Source organism: Miscanthus floridulus, chromosome 18 (genome assembly GCF_019320115.1).
Source record: "Miscanthus floridulus cultivar M001 chromosome 18, ASM1932011v1, whole genome shotgun sequence".
NCBI lineage: Eukaryota > Viridiplantae > Streptophyta > Magnoliopsida > Poales > Poaceae > Miscanthus > Miscanthus floridulus.
Genome location: NC_089597.1, coordinates 95,598,017 through 95,613,454, shown reverse-complemented (window position 1 = coordinate 95,613,454; position 15,438 = coordinate 95,598,017). Strand labels below are relative to the sequence as shown.

Genomic DNA, 15,438 nt, shown 5'->3' with positions numbered 1-15,438 from the left:
TAGTCATTGTGTGGATAGAGACTATAAAAATTAGAATTGTGGTCGGTGGCTTGATTTTTAGTAGGCTAGCGCAACACTCGCTTCGCCTCATATTTGTCTAACCGGTTTGCTAAGTGTTGTTGTAGAAATTTTTAATAGGCTGTTCACCCCCATCTAGCCATTAGGACCTTTCAAGTAGTATCAAAATCATGTTTGACCGGACGCGTCCGTTGGGCAAAAGGCGTTTCTGGAACCTTATTGGAAACGACCAGACGCTAGTGGCTCAGCGTCCGGTCAGTATTGTGCGCAGTGTCCGGTCAACTAAAGTGACCGTTGGAGTCGGGACACGTGGCTGTCATTGGGCGACCAGATGCTGAGGTCGAGCGTCCAGTCAACATGACCGGAGCGTCCGGTCAGCCCGTGTTGTGCCCAGTGAAGGGGTATAACGGCTCTATTTCATGGGGGCTTCTATTTAAGCCTCATGGCCGGTTGAAGCTCACACTCTTGGCCATTTGCATTGACATAGCAACCTTGTGAGCTTAGCCAAAGCCCTCCTACTCATCTCCATCATTGATTTATCATTTTTATGAGATTGGGAGAGAATCCAAGTGTATTGCTTGAGTGTTTGCATCTAAAGTCACTTGGTGTTCGTGTTTCGCTGCGGGTTTCAATGGCAAAGATGGTTATGATAGTATCACATTTGGTGACAATGGCAAAGACAAAGTCAAAGGGCTTGGTAAGATTGCAATATCCAATGACATGAGCATATCCAATGTGTTGATAGTAGAGAGCTTGAACTTCAATTTGCTATCTGTGGCACAATTGTGTGATCTTGGATTCAAATGCATATTTGAGAAAGATGATATAGAGATCATAAGTGTAGATGGCTCTAACTTGATCTTCAAAGGCTTTAGATATGAGAATCTATACTTGGTTGATTTCAATGCTAGTGAAGCTAGATTATCTACATGCTTGTTCACTAAGTCTAGCATGGGTTGGTTATGGCATAGAAGGCTTGGTCATGTTGGAATAAAACAATTGAATAGATTGGTTAAGCATGACTTAGTTAAAGGCTTGAAAGATGTTGTGTTTAAAAAGGATAAGCTTTGTAGCTCTTGTAAAGCCAGAAAACAAGTTGGAAACACCCATCCTAAGAAAAGCATGATGAGCACTAGTAAAGCATTTGAGTTATTGCACATGGATTTGTTTGGGCCAACACAATACACTAGTATCGGTGGTAATAAATATGGCTTTGTGATAGTGGATGACTACACTAGATATACATGGGTATTCTTTCTAGTGGACAAAAGTGATGTGTTTGCAACATTCAAATCATTTGTCAAAGGCATTCATAATGAATTTGAAACAACCATCAAGAGAGCTAGAAGTGACAATGGTAGTGAGTTCAAGAATACTAGAATTGATGAGTTGTGTGATGAATTTGGAATTAGACATCAATTCTCGGCCAAGTACACTCCTCAATCAAATGGCCTTGTTGAGAGGAAGAATAGAACACTCATTGATATGGCAAGGTCTATGCTTAGTGAGTACAATATGAGTCAATCTTTTTTGGCCGAAGGTATCAACATGGCTTGCTATTGTAGCAACCGCCTCTATTGTCACCGATTAAAAGAAAAGACACCATATGAGCTCTTGAATGGTAGAAAGCCCAACATTGCATATTTTTGGGTCTTTGGTTGCAAATGCTATATCTTGAAGAAAGGCACTAGATTGTGCAAGTTTGACAAGAAATGTGATGAAGGATTCCTACTTGGTTACTCCACTACAAGCAAAGCATATAGAGTTTGGAATTTGGATAGTGGTACTCTTGAGGAAGTTCATGATGTTGAATTTGATGAAACCAAGGGTTCGCAAGTAGAGAATGAGAACTTGGAAGATGTTAAAGGCATTCAACTTTCAAATGCCATGAAGAACATGGATATTGATGAATTGAGGCCTAGGCAAGTGAATGATGATGAAGATGATCAAGTGCAAGTGCTCTTTAACGCAAATGTGCAAGATGATACAAATCAAGTTAGTGCAAGTGGCTCTCATGATAATGAACAGGATCAAGTGACTAGTACATCATCTCAACCAAATGATCAAGCAAGTGCAAGCAATCAAGTTCCAATCCTCCAACCAACCAATGTTGCAAGAGATTATCCTTTGGACACTATCATTGGTGATATTTCAAGAGGTGTACAAACAAGATCAAAATTGGCATCATTTTGTGAACACTTCTCATTTGTGTCATCCATTGAACCAAAGAAGATAGATGAAACATTGAAGGATGTTGATTGGGTGAATGCTATGCATGAAGAATTGAATAACTTCACAAGAAATCAAGTATGGGAATTAGTAGAGAGACCAAAGGGACACAATGTGATTGGAACCAAATGGGTCTTTAGAAACAAGCAAGATCAAGATGGGATAGTAGTAAGGAACAAAACAAGATTAGTAGCACAAGGATATACACAAGTTGAAGGTCTTGACTTTGGAGGAAAATATGCTCCGGTTGCTAGATTGGAAGCAATTAGAATCTTGCTAGCCTATGCTTGTGCCCACAACATTAAGCTATATCAAATGGATGTTAAGAGTGCATTTCTCAATGGCTACATCAATGAAGAAGTATATGTTGAGCAACCTCCCAGTTTTGAAGATGACAAGAAGCCTAACCATGTGTACAAGTTGAAGAAGGCATTGTATGGGTTGAAGCAAGCACCTAGAGCATGGTATGAGAGATTGAGGGATTTCCTACTCTCTAAAGGGTTCACCATGGGCAAGGTTGACACCACTCTTTTCATCAAGAAGATTGAAAAAGATCTATTTGTATTGCAAATCTATGTTGATGACATCATATTTGGATCATCAATTCAAGAATTTTGTGATGAGTTTGGAAAGATGATGGCTAATGAGTTTGAGATGTCCATGATTGGAGAATTGAGTTACTTCCTTGGTCTTCAAATCAAGCAATTAAAGAATGGTACATTTGTGAGTCAAGGCAAGTATATCAAGGACATGATCAAGAAGGTTGAAAGGAAGAGCACCTCGGGCACATGTCAATTGTTGGGAAGATCACTTGTTTCATGATCATCAAAGAAGCAAAATAGTGTTGAATTATCAACTACCGAAACCGAATACATATCCGCCGATAGTTGTTGTGCACAAGTACTTTTGATGAATGCCACTTTGAGTGATTTTAGAATAAAGTTCAAAAAAGTGTCATTGCTATGTGACAATGAGAGTGTAATAAAGTTAACCAACAATCTGGTTCAACATACAAGAACAAAACACATTGATGTCCGCCACCATTTTATAAGAGATCACCAACAGAAATAGGACATTTGCATTGAGAGTGTAGACACCGAAAATCAACTTGCCGACATATTCACCAAGTCATTGGATGAGAAAAGGTTTTGCAAGCTAAGTAATGAGTTGAACATATTGAATTTCTCAAATATATGTTGATGCACCTCCTTCGAGCTATTCAAGGTAAAAGTTGATTGGCATGGCATACATCCTTGCTAAGGACATGTTTAGTGCATCCAGTCATCTCTCCATTTTATTAGGCTCATTCATGAAAATCAAATGATTTTGATGACTATATGGTATCACTATTGCTTCTATGCTTGACTTGATCTAGTGATAGCATATGACATGTTTATGAGCTTTTAAACCTAGTGTTTGATCTAGAAAATAAGCTTTAAGTGTTTAACTCAACATGGTACAAGATAACCCTTATTTTGAGGTGTGAAGAAGCTTGTCCTTGGATCAAACCAAGTTAAATATCTTTGGTAAATGATCTAGATTAGACCAAATTTGGAAAAATGATCCTCACCCCATTGATTGACATTGATAATCTCAACCCTACAAGTGATACTATCTATATTTCAAGCTTTTATGGTCATTAATGACAAAGAGGGAGAGAAACAAAGATATAAGTAAAACAAAGACATAAGTGACAAAGGGGGAGAGATAGTGCACAAAAACAACACAAAGAAGAAGAGAAATAAAGATACAAGCGATGGGGGGAGAACTTGACATAAGAGAAGAGATATGACAAATGAAATGAATCAATTAAAATTTTGAGCACACAAGTAGGGGGAGTAAGCTCATGAACTTGTATGGTGCATTTGAATGTGCATTTCATATGTTTGCTTGCATGGCATGAGTTTTAAATTTCAAAATTTATGCTTGTGTGATGTATGCTAGTTGTAGGGTTGAATGATAAAATTAAAAACTAGCATGCATAAGATATCTAATGATTTCATTTCCAAGTATTTTCAAGTGGTGTCTTTTCAAAGCTTGTGTATAAGTGGTATCAAGCTAACCATGATGCTAAGGACGGTATAATGGTGCACTCTGATTGGTATCACACTTCAAAGGTCCATCTTTTGTACCTTAGCATCATTTGGTAGAAATTGTCCTATTTTTCCTATCTAAACATATGTGCAAGCTTCAATCCAAACTCTTATCACATATATAAGGGGAGCAATTGCTATCATTTGGGGCTCATGAAACTTGTCCATATCCTTTTACACATAGTAAATATGCTTGGGCAAACAACATGGATTCAATTGAATTTTATTTCATATCTTTGTATAAGGGTTGTCATCAATTACCAAAAAGGAAAAGATTGAAAGCTCTAGTTTAGTTTTGATGAATTGATGAAACCCTAAGAGCTAACCTAGTTTATCAAGTGATCATGAGATAGGTAGCACACTCCAAGTGATGAAGCAAATGAAGATCATAACATGATGATGATGCTATGATGATGATCAAGTGCTTGGACTTGGAAAGAAGAAAGAAAAAAACAAAAAGCTCAAGGCAAAGGTATAAACCATAGGAGCTATTTTGTTTTGATGATTAAGACACTTAGAGAGTGTGATCACATTTAGGATTGATAGCCGTACTATTAAGAGGGGTGAAACTCGTATCGAAATGCGGTTATCAAAGTGCCACTAGATGCTCTAACTCATTACATATGCATTTAGGGTCTAGTGGAATGCTAATACACTTGAAAATATTTGTGAAAATATGCTAACACATGTGCACAAGGTGATACACTTGGTGGTTGGCACATTTGAGCAAGGGTGAAGAAGTTAGAGGTGAAAAGGAGTTAGTCTTGCTGGTCACTAAGTGACCGGACGCCGGTCTCAGAAGGACCGGTGCGTCCGGTCAAGTGTGGCAGCGTAGACGCCAGTGTCGGTCAATCGACCGGACGCTGGGTCATGGACTAACCGGACGCTGGCGAAGTGTGTTCGGTCCTATTGTCGGACAGCGCTCAGATGCTAGGGTTTTTGACCGGCCGCAGGCGGGGTCTGGTCATGTTTGACCGGACGCGTCCGTTGGGCAAAAGGCGTTTCTGGAACCTTACTGGAAATGACCAGACACTGGTGGCTCAGCGTCCGGTTAGTATTGTGCGCAGTGTCCGGTCAACTAAAGTGACCGTTGGAGTCGGGACACGTGGCTGTCATTGGGTGACCGGATGCTGAGGTCGAGCGTCCGGTCAACATGACCGGAGCGTTCGGTCAGCCCGTGTTGTGCCCAGTGAAGGAGTACAACGGCTCTATTTCATGGGGGCTTGTATTTAATCCCCATGGCTGGTTGAAGCTCACACTCTTAGCCATTTGCATTGACATAGCAACCTTGTGAGCTTAGCCAAAGCCCTCCCACTCATCTCCATCATTAATTCATCATTTTGTGAGATTGGAAGAGAATCCAAGTGCATTGCTTGAGTGTTTGCATCTAGAGGCACTTGGTGTTCGTGTTTCGCTGCGGGTTTCGCTTGTTACTCTTGGTGGTTGCCGCCACCTAGACGGCTTGGAGCAGCGAGGATCGTCGAGCAGAGGGTGGTGATTGTCTCTGACTCCGATCGTGGTGATTGTGAGGGGTTCTTGACCTTTCCTCGGCGGAAAGTCAAAAGGTAATCTAGTGGATTGCTCGTGGCTTGTGTGATCCTCATCTTGTGTTGGTTGTGCGGCACCCTATTGAGAGTTTGGCGTGTGAAGCCAATTAGCGCGTGAACCTCTAAGTGAGTGAATCGCCACAACGAGGACTAGCTTGCCAGCAAGCAAGTGAACCTCGGTAAAAATCATTGTGTTCATCATTGATTCCGAGGTGATTGGTCTTCATTGTTATTCATCCTTGTGATCGATTGGTTCCTTCATCTACACGGCGGTATAACCTTCTTGATCACTCTCTTTATAGTACCGCATACTAGTTGTCAAGCTCTTTAGTGTAGCTAATTATGAGAGCTTGCTTGCTTGGTTGGTGTGGCTCTTTAGTTAGCCTTTGAGAACACACTAACATAGAGTAGTGTCATAGCTATTGTGTGAATAGACACTATCTAAACTAGAATTGTGGTAGGTGGCTTGCATTTTGAGTAGGCTAGTGCAACACTTGCTTCGCCTCATAATTGTCTATCTACTTTGTTAAGTGTTGTTGTAGAATTTTATTAGGCTATTCACCCCCCTCTAGCCATTAGGACCTTTCACCTGTCCCATCGCCTTGTCACTCCAACTCTGCAGGCCCTTGGTAACAGCTTTGAACTTCTTGTTCAGAGTTAAAAAAGGGTATGGACCAGCAGGGACTGAAGTCCAAGCTGAAGCAACAGCCTCCTGAAAACCATCGAGTTTAGTCCAAAAGGATTCAAAGTGAAATCTAGGTCGTCCTGGTTTATTATCTTGGAGACCTAGCAAGAGAGGGTAATGATTAGAATCATCTGAAGCCAAACTTAGAAGCAAGAAGTTGGGAAATTTCTCCTCCCAATCAACTGAACATAACACTCGATCCAGTTTCACCAGGGTAGGAGAGTTTTGCTGGTTTGACCTTGTGTACTTGCGACCATGCAACGGTATCTCTTTAAGAGCCAAATCATTGATAAACCTCCTAAAACGACCCATCATTGCCCTGTTATAATTGGTATTATTCTTGTCTTCATCCCTGTAAATTAGATTGAAATCCCCAGCCACCATCCATGGTCCCGGGCATGCTGCACGAATATCCCGTAATTCCTGAAGAAACTGAATTTTGTCCTCATTACCTTAAGGTCCATAAACACAAGTCAACCACCAAGACTGCCCATTTTCTGGGGAGAACTGAACTGTTACACTATGATTGTCAACCCGTTGAGCTACGGAAAAACCAATATGTCGTCTCCAAGCAACCAAGAATCCTCCGCTGTGATTTTGGTTTCCTGAATACACAAAATGTCCGACCGAGTTGAGTCCACAATAGAGCATACAGAGTCTTGCCTGGGGATAGAATTTAATCCCCTAACATTCCAAATTAGAATTTTTTCAGGATCTATAAATGCATGATCAAAGGCGACCACCCATGCATCAGACAATTAACTCAACATTTCCAATTCCTCCCCCTGCCCAAGTTCATCAGGCAGGGACCAACAAAACAAGGCAGCTAGTGCTTGAAGCTGTGAATCAGATAGGGGTTGCCCAAATAATTTTGCATAATCATCTAGAACCTGTTGGTCAATACCTTTATTTTCATCAAGGATGCCCAGAGATCGCATTGCCTTCTTCTTTGTCCTCCCGCCCAGGTCATTCAGAGGAAATTCCACAGCAGCCCCAGCAAGCCGACGACTACGACGCGGTGTGGCCCCAGACAACTGGGACTTGTATCTTCGCTTGTTGATTACCGGCATCGGGAGCAGGGCATCTGTACACCGAGCAAGGCCGTTGAGGAAGGCAGCTCGGGCTTCCGAAGACGGGAGACTCCCAGCCCGGGGCGGAGTCGCCAATGGGACTACAAGCTGTTCGTTGGCATGATCTGCAATGCTGAAAGGTATAGACATATGGTTTATGTAATCTTATTACCAAATTGCTGACTAAAGGTATCACTCCTAAATTGGAAGCATGGGAACAGAAACACAAATTCAGAATGATGGCATGCACTCTTCAGTAATGGTTAACTGCTGCCGTTTGCTTGGAGGATGACAACAAATATAAGATCTCTATGGCTCTCTGCAATAGCAATATATGGAATAGGGCCTAAACTCGCTCATCATATTGGGTGCATGGATTTTGTCGAAACACAGAAATAAATGTGTTTAATGGTGCTACTCCGAACTTATTTACAGTCTTATCTATCACTGGGGAAGAATCACAGCTCTGGGGTATGGCAGGAGCTAAGGGGCTCTTCTTCCTTAACTGCTTTACCCTGGGGCCTGGGTAGCTAAGTTTCTAGGTCAGGTCGTTCTCTTACTCATTTGGATAGGCGCTAATGTAATTGTTTTTTCATTGGGGTGTGTATGTTGTAACTCTCTTCTATTAATGCACTGATACACACCTGTGCGTTCCAGAAAAAAAAATGGAACATGTTATATAGCAGTAAGTAGAAGCTTATAATTTTATTTCCTCAGAAAAAAACTAAGTTTTAAGTAAGTTGAAGAACTGCTTGATCCTTGTGTTTTTAAAGTCAACCAAAAAAAAGTAACAGAACACTACAGATGACTAAGATCAAGAACTAAATGAAATAAAATATCAGTGCTTAATTGCTACAGAAACCTTCCAAACAAAATTCCGTGCGCGAGAAGCACTCAGCAGCAGCCAACTTGTTCCTAACATTCAGCTGCAAAATTGGATAGAAAGTACTTGATCATAAAGCTATCTTGCAATAGAATTGTGCTTGCCAGGGTTATGTGCCAATTAATAAAAGGGAAGTGTAGCTTTTGAAAGAAAAAAAAAAGTAGTAGTGATCCCAAAGCTATATAGCCAACAAGCACATTCTCAGTTACAGAACAATGTAAGGGAAATGGATAAAGTATACGGGGGTAGCGGGGGTAGTCATGGACTCTTGACTAACATTTATCACACTGGAAATTTGAGAGTCAGCAGAAAAACTTTTGTGGTCAATATTAAGATGTCTAAGAATAATGCAGGGAAGTTAAACTTACTGAAGCAAGCTCCAAACTTGAGCAATGGATATTCTTCCCATGTCTAACAACCTAATCATCAAGAATTCAGAAATACTGGTTAGCATATTACAGCTAACAAGCTGATTTTGGAAGATCATGTTCATATTACCTGGATAAATTTATTAGGAAGCCTATTGGTGATGTCCTTTTGGTATAATAAAGTAAAATCCTTGCCTAATATTATAGGGCATCTTCAAATTTGGCATATTATATTCTTCCCTGTACTTTTTGGTGAGGTTATGTATGGCTGCAACACAATTTGTTAAGAATGTGAATAATATGAATTAGAATGATGTACATAAGAAGCATTACCTTCACTGGTATCACAGAAAGATCGACGAGCAACATCAAGCAGCCCATCAATTCCTGCCTTAACAGCAAAACATTCCTGAGTGCAGGCTACAAATGGAGCCCTTGAATGAACCACATCCTCGTCAATGACATCTCCAATTCTAGGACCACAAAAGGAAACATAAGAACATTAATATGTACATGACTGTGTAGCAATAATTATAAGCAATACCAAGGAATATAACTGTGGTCAGCGAACACTGAAATACTCACATTCTGGCCAAGAACTAGAAATCTTAGACGAACCTGATCTAAGGATGCAATATGTAATCATTATGGTTGACTAAAAACATAACTGCTTCTGCAATGTGAAACAGTAGAACTACAAGCAGAATTTGGAACAAACTGGTAAATATCTTGTTTCGAAATTTAGTTTAATCCAGAAGAGCTCTTGCTTTAATCATTAATACTTGGAGGAAATATAGCAAGATATATTAGTGAAAATTATTTATTCGTTATTCACTATTAAAACTCCAAATCTGTTTTCAAGTGTAAAGTTACAGAAAAGGATTTGTGAAATTCTGAAGGGAACCGAATTCTTATCGTGTAATTTACTTATCATGGTGCTACTGGATGATAGTCGCTACATATTCCGTGGATTGAAAAGATCATATAACTTTCTCTTTGAAGCAGGTCATAAAACTACCTCTTTCTCATATTCGCATACTTGGGGTTTTCACATACAGTCTGATAAATGTTGTGAAGAAGAAAACTTTTTGCCCCCTTCAAAACCTGGATGATGGAAAGAGTACACATTAAACACATTGATAAGTAGTTACAATTCCAGTGATGATGTGCATTTCTTTTTACAGAAGGAAAATGAAATGGTTTATCAGACCTTGGATAAGAATGGTATGGCGTCCAGAGCAGTTTTAAGAACAATAATATCAGAAATCAACATCTGGCTCTTTCTACCATTGGCAGGCTTCAATACCTCATATGTAACCTTTTTGGGCTTGAAGCAGAAATGACAGAGAACCTTATCTAATGTACAGCAACAATAGTACAGAATTTTTTCTGTCAGTGAGAACTAAGAGTCGTATTTATTTACAGAGCAGGATAACCAGAGAGCACTTTATTACCTGATTCTTTTGGAAATTTCCGTAGACCTTGAGTCAAACCAAAAAACAGCTCCTCATTGCTCATTAGCTCATCCTGGAAACAATTGATATTTTAGATCAGGAAACATGGTGCTAGTGTAACATATCATTGTCTGCTTCTGGGTCTTAACATAAATGATAAGAGAATACTTATGAGATCCCAGATTTCAATTTATTTGCACAATCATTGTTATGGGCTTGGGCCTGTGCAGCGGCGGCGGCATGGCCAGGGAGCAGCAATGGCAAGACCTAACAGCAGCAGACCGTGGTGTGTGTAGCAGTTAACACATTGCAGTCTATAACTTCTAGATGCATAAATTAGTTAACTAGTAGCCGCATGCAGATTAGCTTTGTTCAATGGCTAGCCTGTTAGATGCTTAGAGGTAGAGTTTCTTAGTTGGACTTTCAGCATGCTGCTTATTTAGGGGCAGCTGTGCATCTATCTTGCTAAATGCTAAGCAATAACTAGCCGTGGTTTATGGCCTTTTCTTGACCCTGCAGAAGAGAATCTTCTACCTTTCAGTCAATGCCTCGGGGGAGGTCTTACCCCTAGGGGTCTGAGTTTTTTTAGTATTCGCTTATCAAAGCCATAGGTAAATGTATATTTGGCCATGCAGCCCGCGGCCCGCCGGCCCGGCCCGTGGCCCGTTGTTTTGGCCCGGCCCGAGCCCGGCCCGGCCCGGTGGCCGCCGTGCCCGTGCCGGCCCGGCCCGAGACACCGGGCCGTGCCTGGGCCGCCGGCCTGGCCCGTGGCACGGCACGGGCACTGCCCGGTGCATGATGCGGCCCGGTGGCGGCCCAGTCGGGGAGAAACGGCCCACGAAGGCAGGCCGCCGGCCCACCCCACGCACCCCTCTTAGCCTCTCCCCTCGTCGTATATAAGCCGTCCGCGTCCGGCCGGCCGCGGCGCATCCCCCTCCCAAACCCTAACCTAATCCTCTTCGGCTCTTCCTCTCCCCCACCGCGGCTCTCTCAGTCTCTCGCTCTCGGCCTCTCGCTCAGTCGCTCCGCTCTCCCATTCTCGATCCAGATCCAGATCCACCGCCGCCGACGCCGACGTTCGTCCGTCCTCCCCGTCACCGGTGAGCGGTGACCGCGCCGGCGCTCCTCCCTGGTCCCTGCTTCCCCGCCGTCTCCTCCTCCCTCCTTTTCCTCTACTCTCAGTCCCTCACTCCCCTCTCGGTGAACCATGTGAGTGTTCATGGCAGTCCCTCATCCTCCACCACCTCGCCGTCGATTCTAATCCGTGTCTGTCTGTCTCATCCGCTGCTTGGCTGGCCTCTTCATCACCGGCACCGGGCTCCGGGTACACAGGTTGGACCGTTGGACTTCTTCCCTAACCCTAACCCTAGATCTGTCATCTGTTCTTCTTCTTCTCACTTCTTCGTCTTCTTCTCACTTCTTCTTCTTCAGTTCTTCACTTCTTCTTCTTCTCGCCGTCGATTCTAATCCGTGTCTGTCTGTCTCATCCGCTGCTTGGCTGGCCTCTTCATCACCGGCACCGGGCTCCGGGTACACAGGTTGGACTTCTTCCCTAACCCTAACCCTAGATCTGTCATCTGTTCTTCTTCTTCTCACTTCTTCTTCGTCTTCTTCTCACTTCTTCTTCTTCTTCAGTTCTTCACTTCTTCTTCTTCTAACTTCTTCTTGCGTGCAGGTTGGCGCCTGACGCCGCGTCTTCCTCCTCTGGAGTAGACATGGCCAGGCCGCCCAAGCGCCCGTTGAGGGGCGGTGCTGGTGCTGCTGGAGGTCGAGGTCGGGCACGGCTGTCCGGCTCGTCCGCGGGCGGTTCTGGCCTCGCAACGCGGGGGGAGAATCAGCATCCCCTCGGCGACGGCGAGGACCAGGCGCCGTACGCGGATGACCTGCTGGAAGTCGAGGACGACGACGACATACGTGATGATGCAGCCGGTCTGTTCGGCATCGACCTCGGTGACGGCAACCAGCCCATCGATGTCGATGGCGACGACGACGATGGTGGAGTTGAGGTATCCACTGACACTCATGGTACCTCCTCTGGTAAGAAAGTTTCTGCTGTTTGGGATTACTTCCATGAGATTAAGGAGAAGGGAATTCGAGTACGTGCCATCTGTAAACATTGTCATGCGCGATACACTGCTAGATCGGCCGCTGGCACTGGCCATTTGAGACGGCACATGAATTCTTGTATGAAAAAACGTGATCAGGCTAGTCTTGTCCAGTCTAAGCTTGCTCTGAATCCTGATGGTTTGAACAATTGGGTGTATGATCCTTTGATTGCTCACACTGAGTTGTGCCGTTTGATTGCTAGGCTAGACCTTCCTTTAGGGATAGGTGAGACTGATGCTTGGGAGGATTACATTAAGCGTGCTCATAATCCTCTGTTCCAAAAGGTTTCTAGGCAGACCACCACTAGAGATATGTCTAAACTGTTTGATGAACAACGTGATATGCTTATGAAATCTGTGTTGCCTACTGCATCTTCTGTTTCTTTGACATCTGATATTTGGTCTGGTAATGCTAAAGAGGATTATATATCTGTGGTTGCTCATTATGTTAGTGCTGATTGGGAGTTACAGAAAAAAGTAATTGGTTTAAGGCTGATTGATGTTTCACATTCTGGTGATAACATTGCTGATAGGATTGCTAGTGTGGTTGAGGAGTTTGGTTTGATAGACAAGGTATTTTCTGTGTCTCTAGACAATGCTTCTGCTAATTCTAGGGCATATGAGATTTTGCAGCCTATGTTCTTTGGTTATTTGGGTTCTTATCCTGCACCTACCCCCACTGATCCTAACAAGGTGCAGTACTTGCTTGTGCATCAGCGTTGTGCATGCCATATCATCAATCTTATTGTTAAATCTGGCATGAAGAGGTTGAAACCTTATACTGAAGATTTCAGAACTGCAATAAGTTTTTTAAATTCCTCTAATCAAAGAATTGCATTGTTTAAAAACTACTGCAAGGCTCAGGGTCTTAGACCTAGGAAGTTTGGCTTGGACATGGATGTTAGATGGAATTCTACTTTTTTGATGCTTAAACATTTGCTGCCATACAAAGAAGTCTTTGATGTGTTTATTACCTCTAATTATGGTTCTACTTTATTGACTGCACAGCATTGGCATGTTGCTGAACAAATAATGATATTCCTAGAACTCTTCTATAACTCTACTGTTGTGCTGTCTGGGGTTTATTATCCCACAACTCCACTTGTTTTGCACCATATGCTTGACATGGTTGAACATTTGCAAAATGCTGAAAGAGATGCTAATTTTAGAATGATTGCTACTCCTATGAAGCTTAAATTCCTTAAATATTGGGAGAAAATTCCACTCATTTATTCATATGCATTCATTCTTGATCCTAGAGCTAAGATGAAAGGGTTCTTTAATGTGCTTGAATTGCTTGCTAAGGCAACTGGATGTATTTATAGTTCATACTATGCTGATGTAAAAGATGAATTGTATAAATTGTTTGGCAATTATGAACAGAAATTTGGTGCAGTGAGGTCTCAGAGGGTTTCAATCCCTTCAGCTCATACTGGTAAGACAAAACAAGCATGGGGAAGGATCTTTGGAGGTCCTGGTGATTCCCCTGTCTCTTCTTCCCCCTCAGCTCATACTCCATCTGTTGTTAGTGAGCTCAAAGCATACTTGGACAGTGACCCTGTCACATGTTATGAGGAATCCTTTGACATACTCCTCTGGTGGCGTGACCACAAGCTAACTTATCCAATCCTGTCTATTATGGCTAGAGATATTATGTCTGTCCCTGTGTCTACTGTCTCTTCCGAGTCCTGTTTCAGCTGTACATCTAGGATACTCGAAGATCGGCGGCGGCGCTTGTTGCCTGAGCATGTTGAGATGCTCACCTGCATCAAGGACTGGGAGCAAGGTGCAAGAAGAGAACAGCATACACCTGAGGACCTGGACCTTGAGGAGGCATTCAAGAACCTCTTCCTCGATGAACAAGGCGAAGGCAGCGGCTCCGGCAGTGTCAGCGGCAGCGGCGGTACTGCTGGTGCTGGTGCTGGTGCTGCTGGTGGATAGAAGAAGAAGAAGAAGAGAAGATGAGAGGTAGTCACTCAACATTCAACTATTCAAGTTCCATTTTGCATCTTTTCTTTACATTCAAGTACTGCTGGTACTAACATTGCTTTGCTTGCAGGAACTTTTGGTGTACTGTAGTGAGTCACTATGATCAATGAAGGAAGAACTTTGCTAGTTGCCACTGATGACCTGATGTTGTAATAGGATAGAACTTTTGCTGTTCCTGGCTTCCTGTTGCTGTGATCTGTGAACTCACTAAGTCACAATGACTTTGCCACTGATGTTGGCTATCCTAATAGGATAGAACTATAAGACCTTGACATTTAGAGCTGGCTGCACTCTTTTTTCCTTTCTAGGGTTTCTCACAAAGGTGAGTTTTACCTAAAGGTTTTTAATGAGGCAGCATTGCACAAAACAGCTCATTCTGAATATAAGTTCATCATCATATGATCTGTCATCTGTGTGCTGTGTCACTGTGTGCCTGTGTGATTGTGTGAACTGTGAAGTGTGCATGGGCCATGGGCCGGCACGGCCCGGTGAAAATGGCCGTGCCCACCGGGCGGCACGGCACGGCAAAACAGCCCACGGGCCGTGCCATGGGCCGTTGGCCAGGCACGAGCACGGCCTAGGCACGGCACGGCCGGCACGACGGCCCGTCGAGGCACGATTCCGTGCCGTGCCGGCACGGCACGCCGGGCCAACGGGCCGGGCCGGCACGGCCCGATGGCCATCTATAGGTAAATGAACTCTGACATACCCAAAATTCATTGCTATTCACATCAAGACTCAAAAACTTTAGCTACAAGCCAATGCAGATGTATGGGAATGGGACAGTATTGAATTATGCTTACACGACAAGAGAGTATTTCTGACAATTGTTTAGAAACAAAGCTTAAGAAAAAGGGGAAACCAATATGCTTCAGACTTAAGCAATCTGAAACGTCTAAACTGCATTCAGACATCCGTTTGACAATTCAATTTAGCCCTCAGAAACAATGCTGCATTCAGATGATTTTCAAAGAAGCCGACCTATGGATTCAGTCAA

The 15,438-nt window shown here is 43.0% G+C and overlaps 2 protein-coding genes across 2 annotated transcripts in view; one reads left to right on the top strand and one right to left on the bottom strand.

Annotated features, from left to right (window-relative positions):
• Positions 1-15,438, bottom strand: part of LOC136521088 (DNA mismatch repair protein MSH4-like) — a 43,991-nt gene that overhangs the window by 7,566 nt on the left and 20,987 nt on the right. The window contains exons 9-16 of the mRNA XM_066514805.1: positions 10,348-10,420; positions 10,104-10,249; positions 9,912-9,997; positions 9,227-9,366; positions 9,024-9,161; positions 8,894-8,944; positions 8,505-8,568; positions 7,477-7,767 (exon numbers count right to left, since the gene is read on the bottom strand). Coding sequence (XP_066370902.1) covers positions 9,046-9,161; positions 9,227-9,366; positions 9,912-9,997; positions 10,104-10,249; positions 10,348-10,420 — 561 coding nt within the window. The 3' untranslated portion in view covers positions 7,477-7,767; positions 8,505-8,568; positions 8,894-8,944; positions 9,024-9,045. The remainder of the gene's footprint in view (positions 1-7,476; positions 7,768-8,504; positions 8,569-8,893; positions 8,945-9,023; positions 9,162-9,226; positions 9,367-9,911; positions 9,998-10,103; positions 10,250-10,347; positions 10,421-15,438) is intronic.
• LOC136521125 (zinc finger BED domain-containing protein RICESLEEPER 2-like) lies at positions 11,827-14,393 on the top strand. Its single transcript, XM_066514830.1, has 2 exons — positions 11,827-11,885; positions 12,023-14,393. Exon 2 carries the CDS (start codon positions 12,063-12,065, stop codon positions 14,391-14,393), a length of 2,331 nt encoding a protein of 776 aa, XP_066370927.1. The 5' UTR covers positions 11,827-11,885; positions 12,023-12,062.

Excerpts from the sequence above, each read along its gene's own strand:
- LOC136521125 (XM_066514830.1), top strand. The coding sequence starts at position 12,063 with ATGGCCAGGCCGCCCAAGCGCCCGTTGAGGGGCGGTGCTGGTGCTGCT.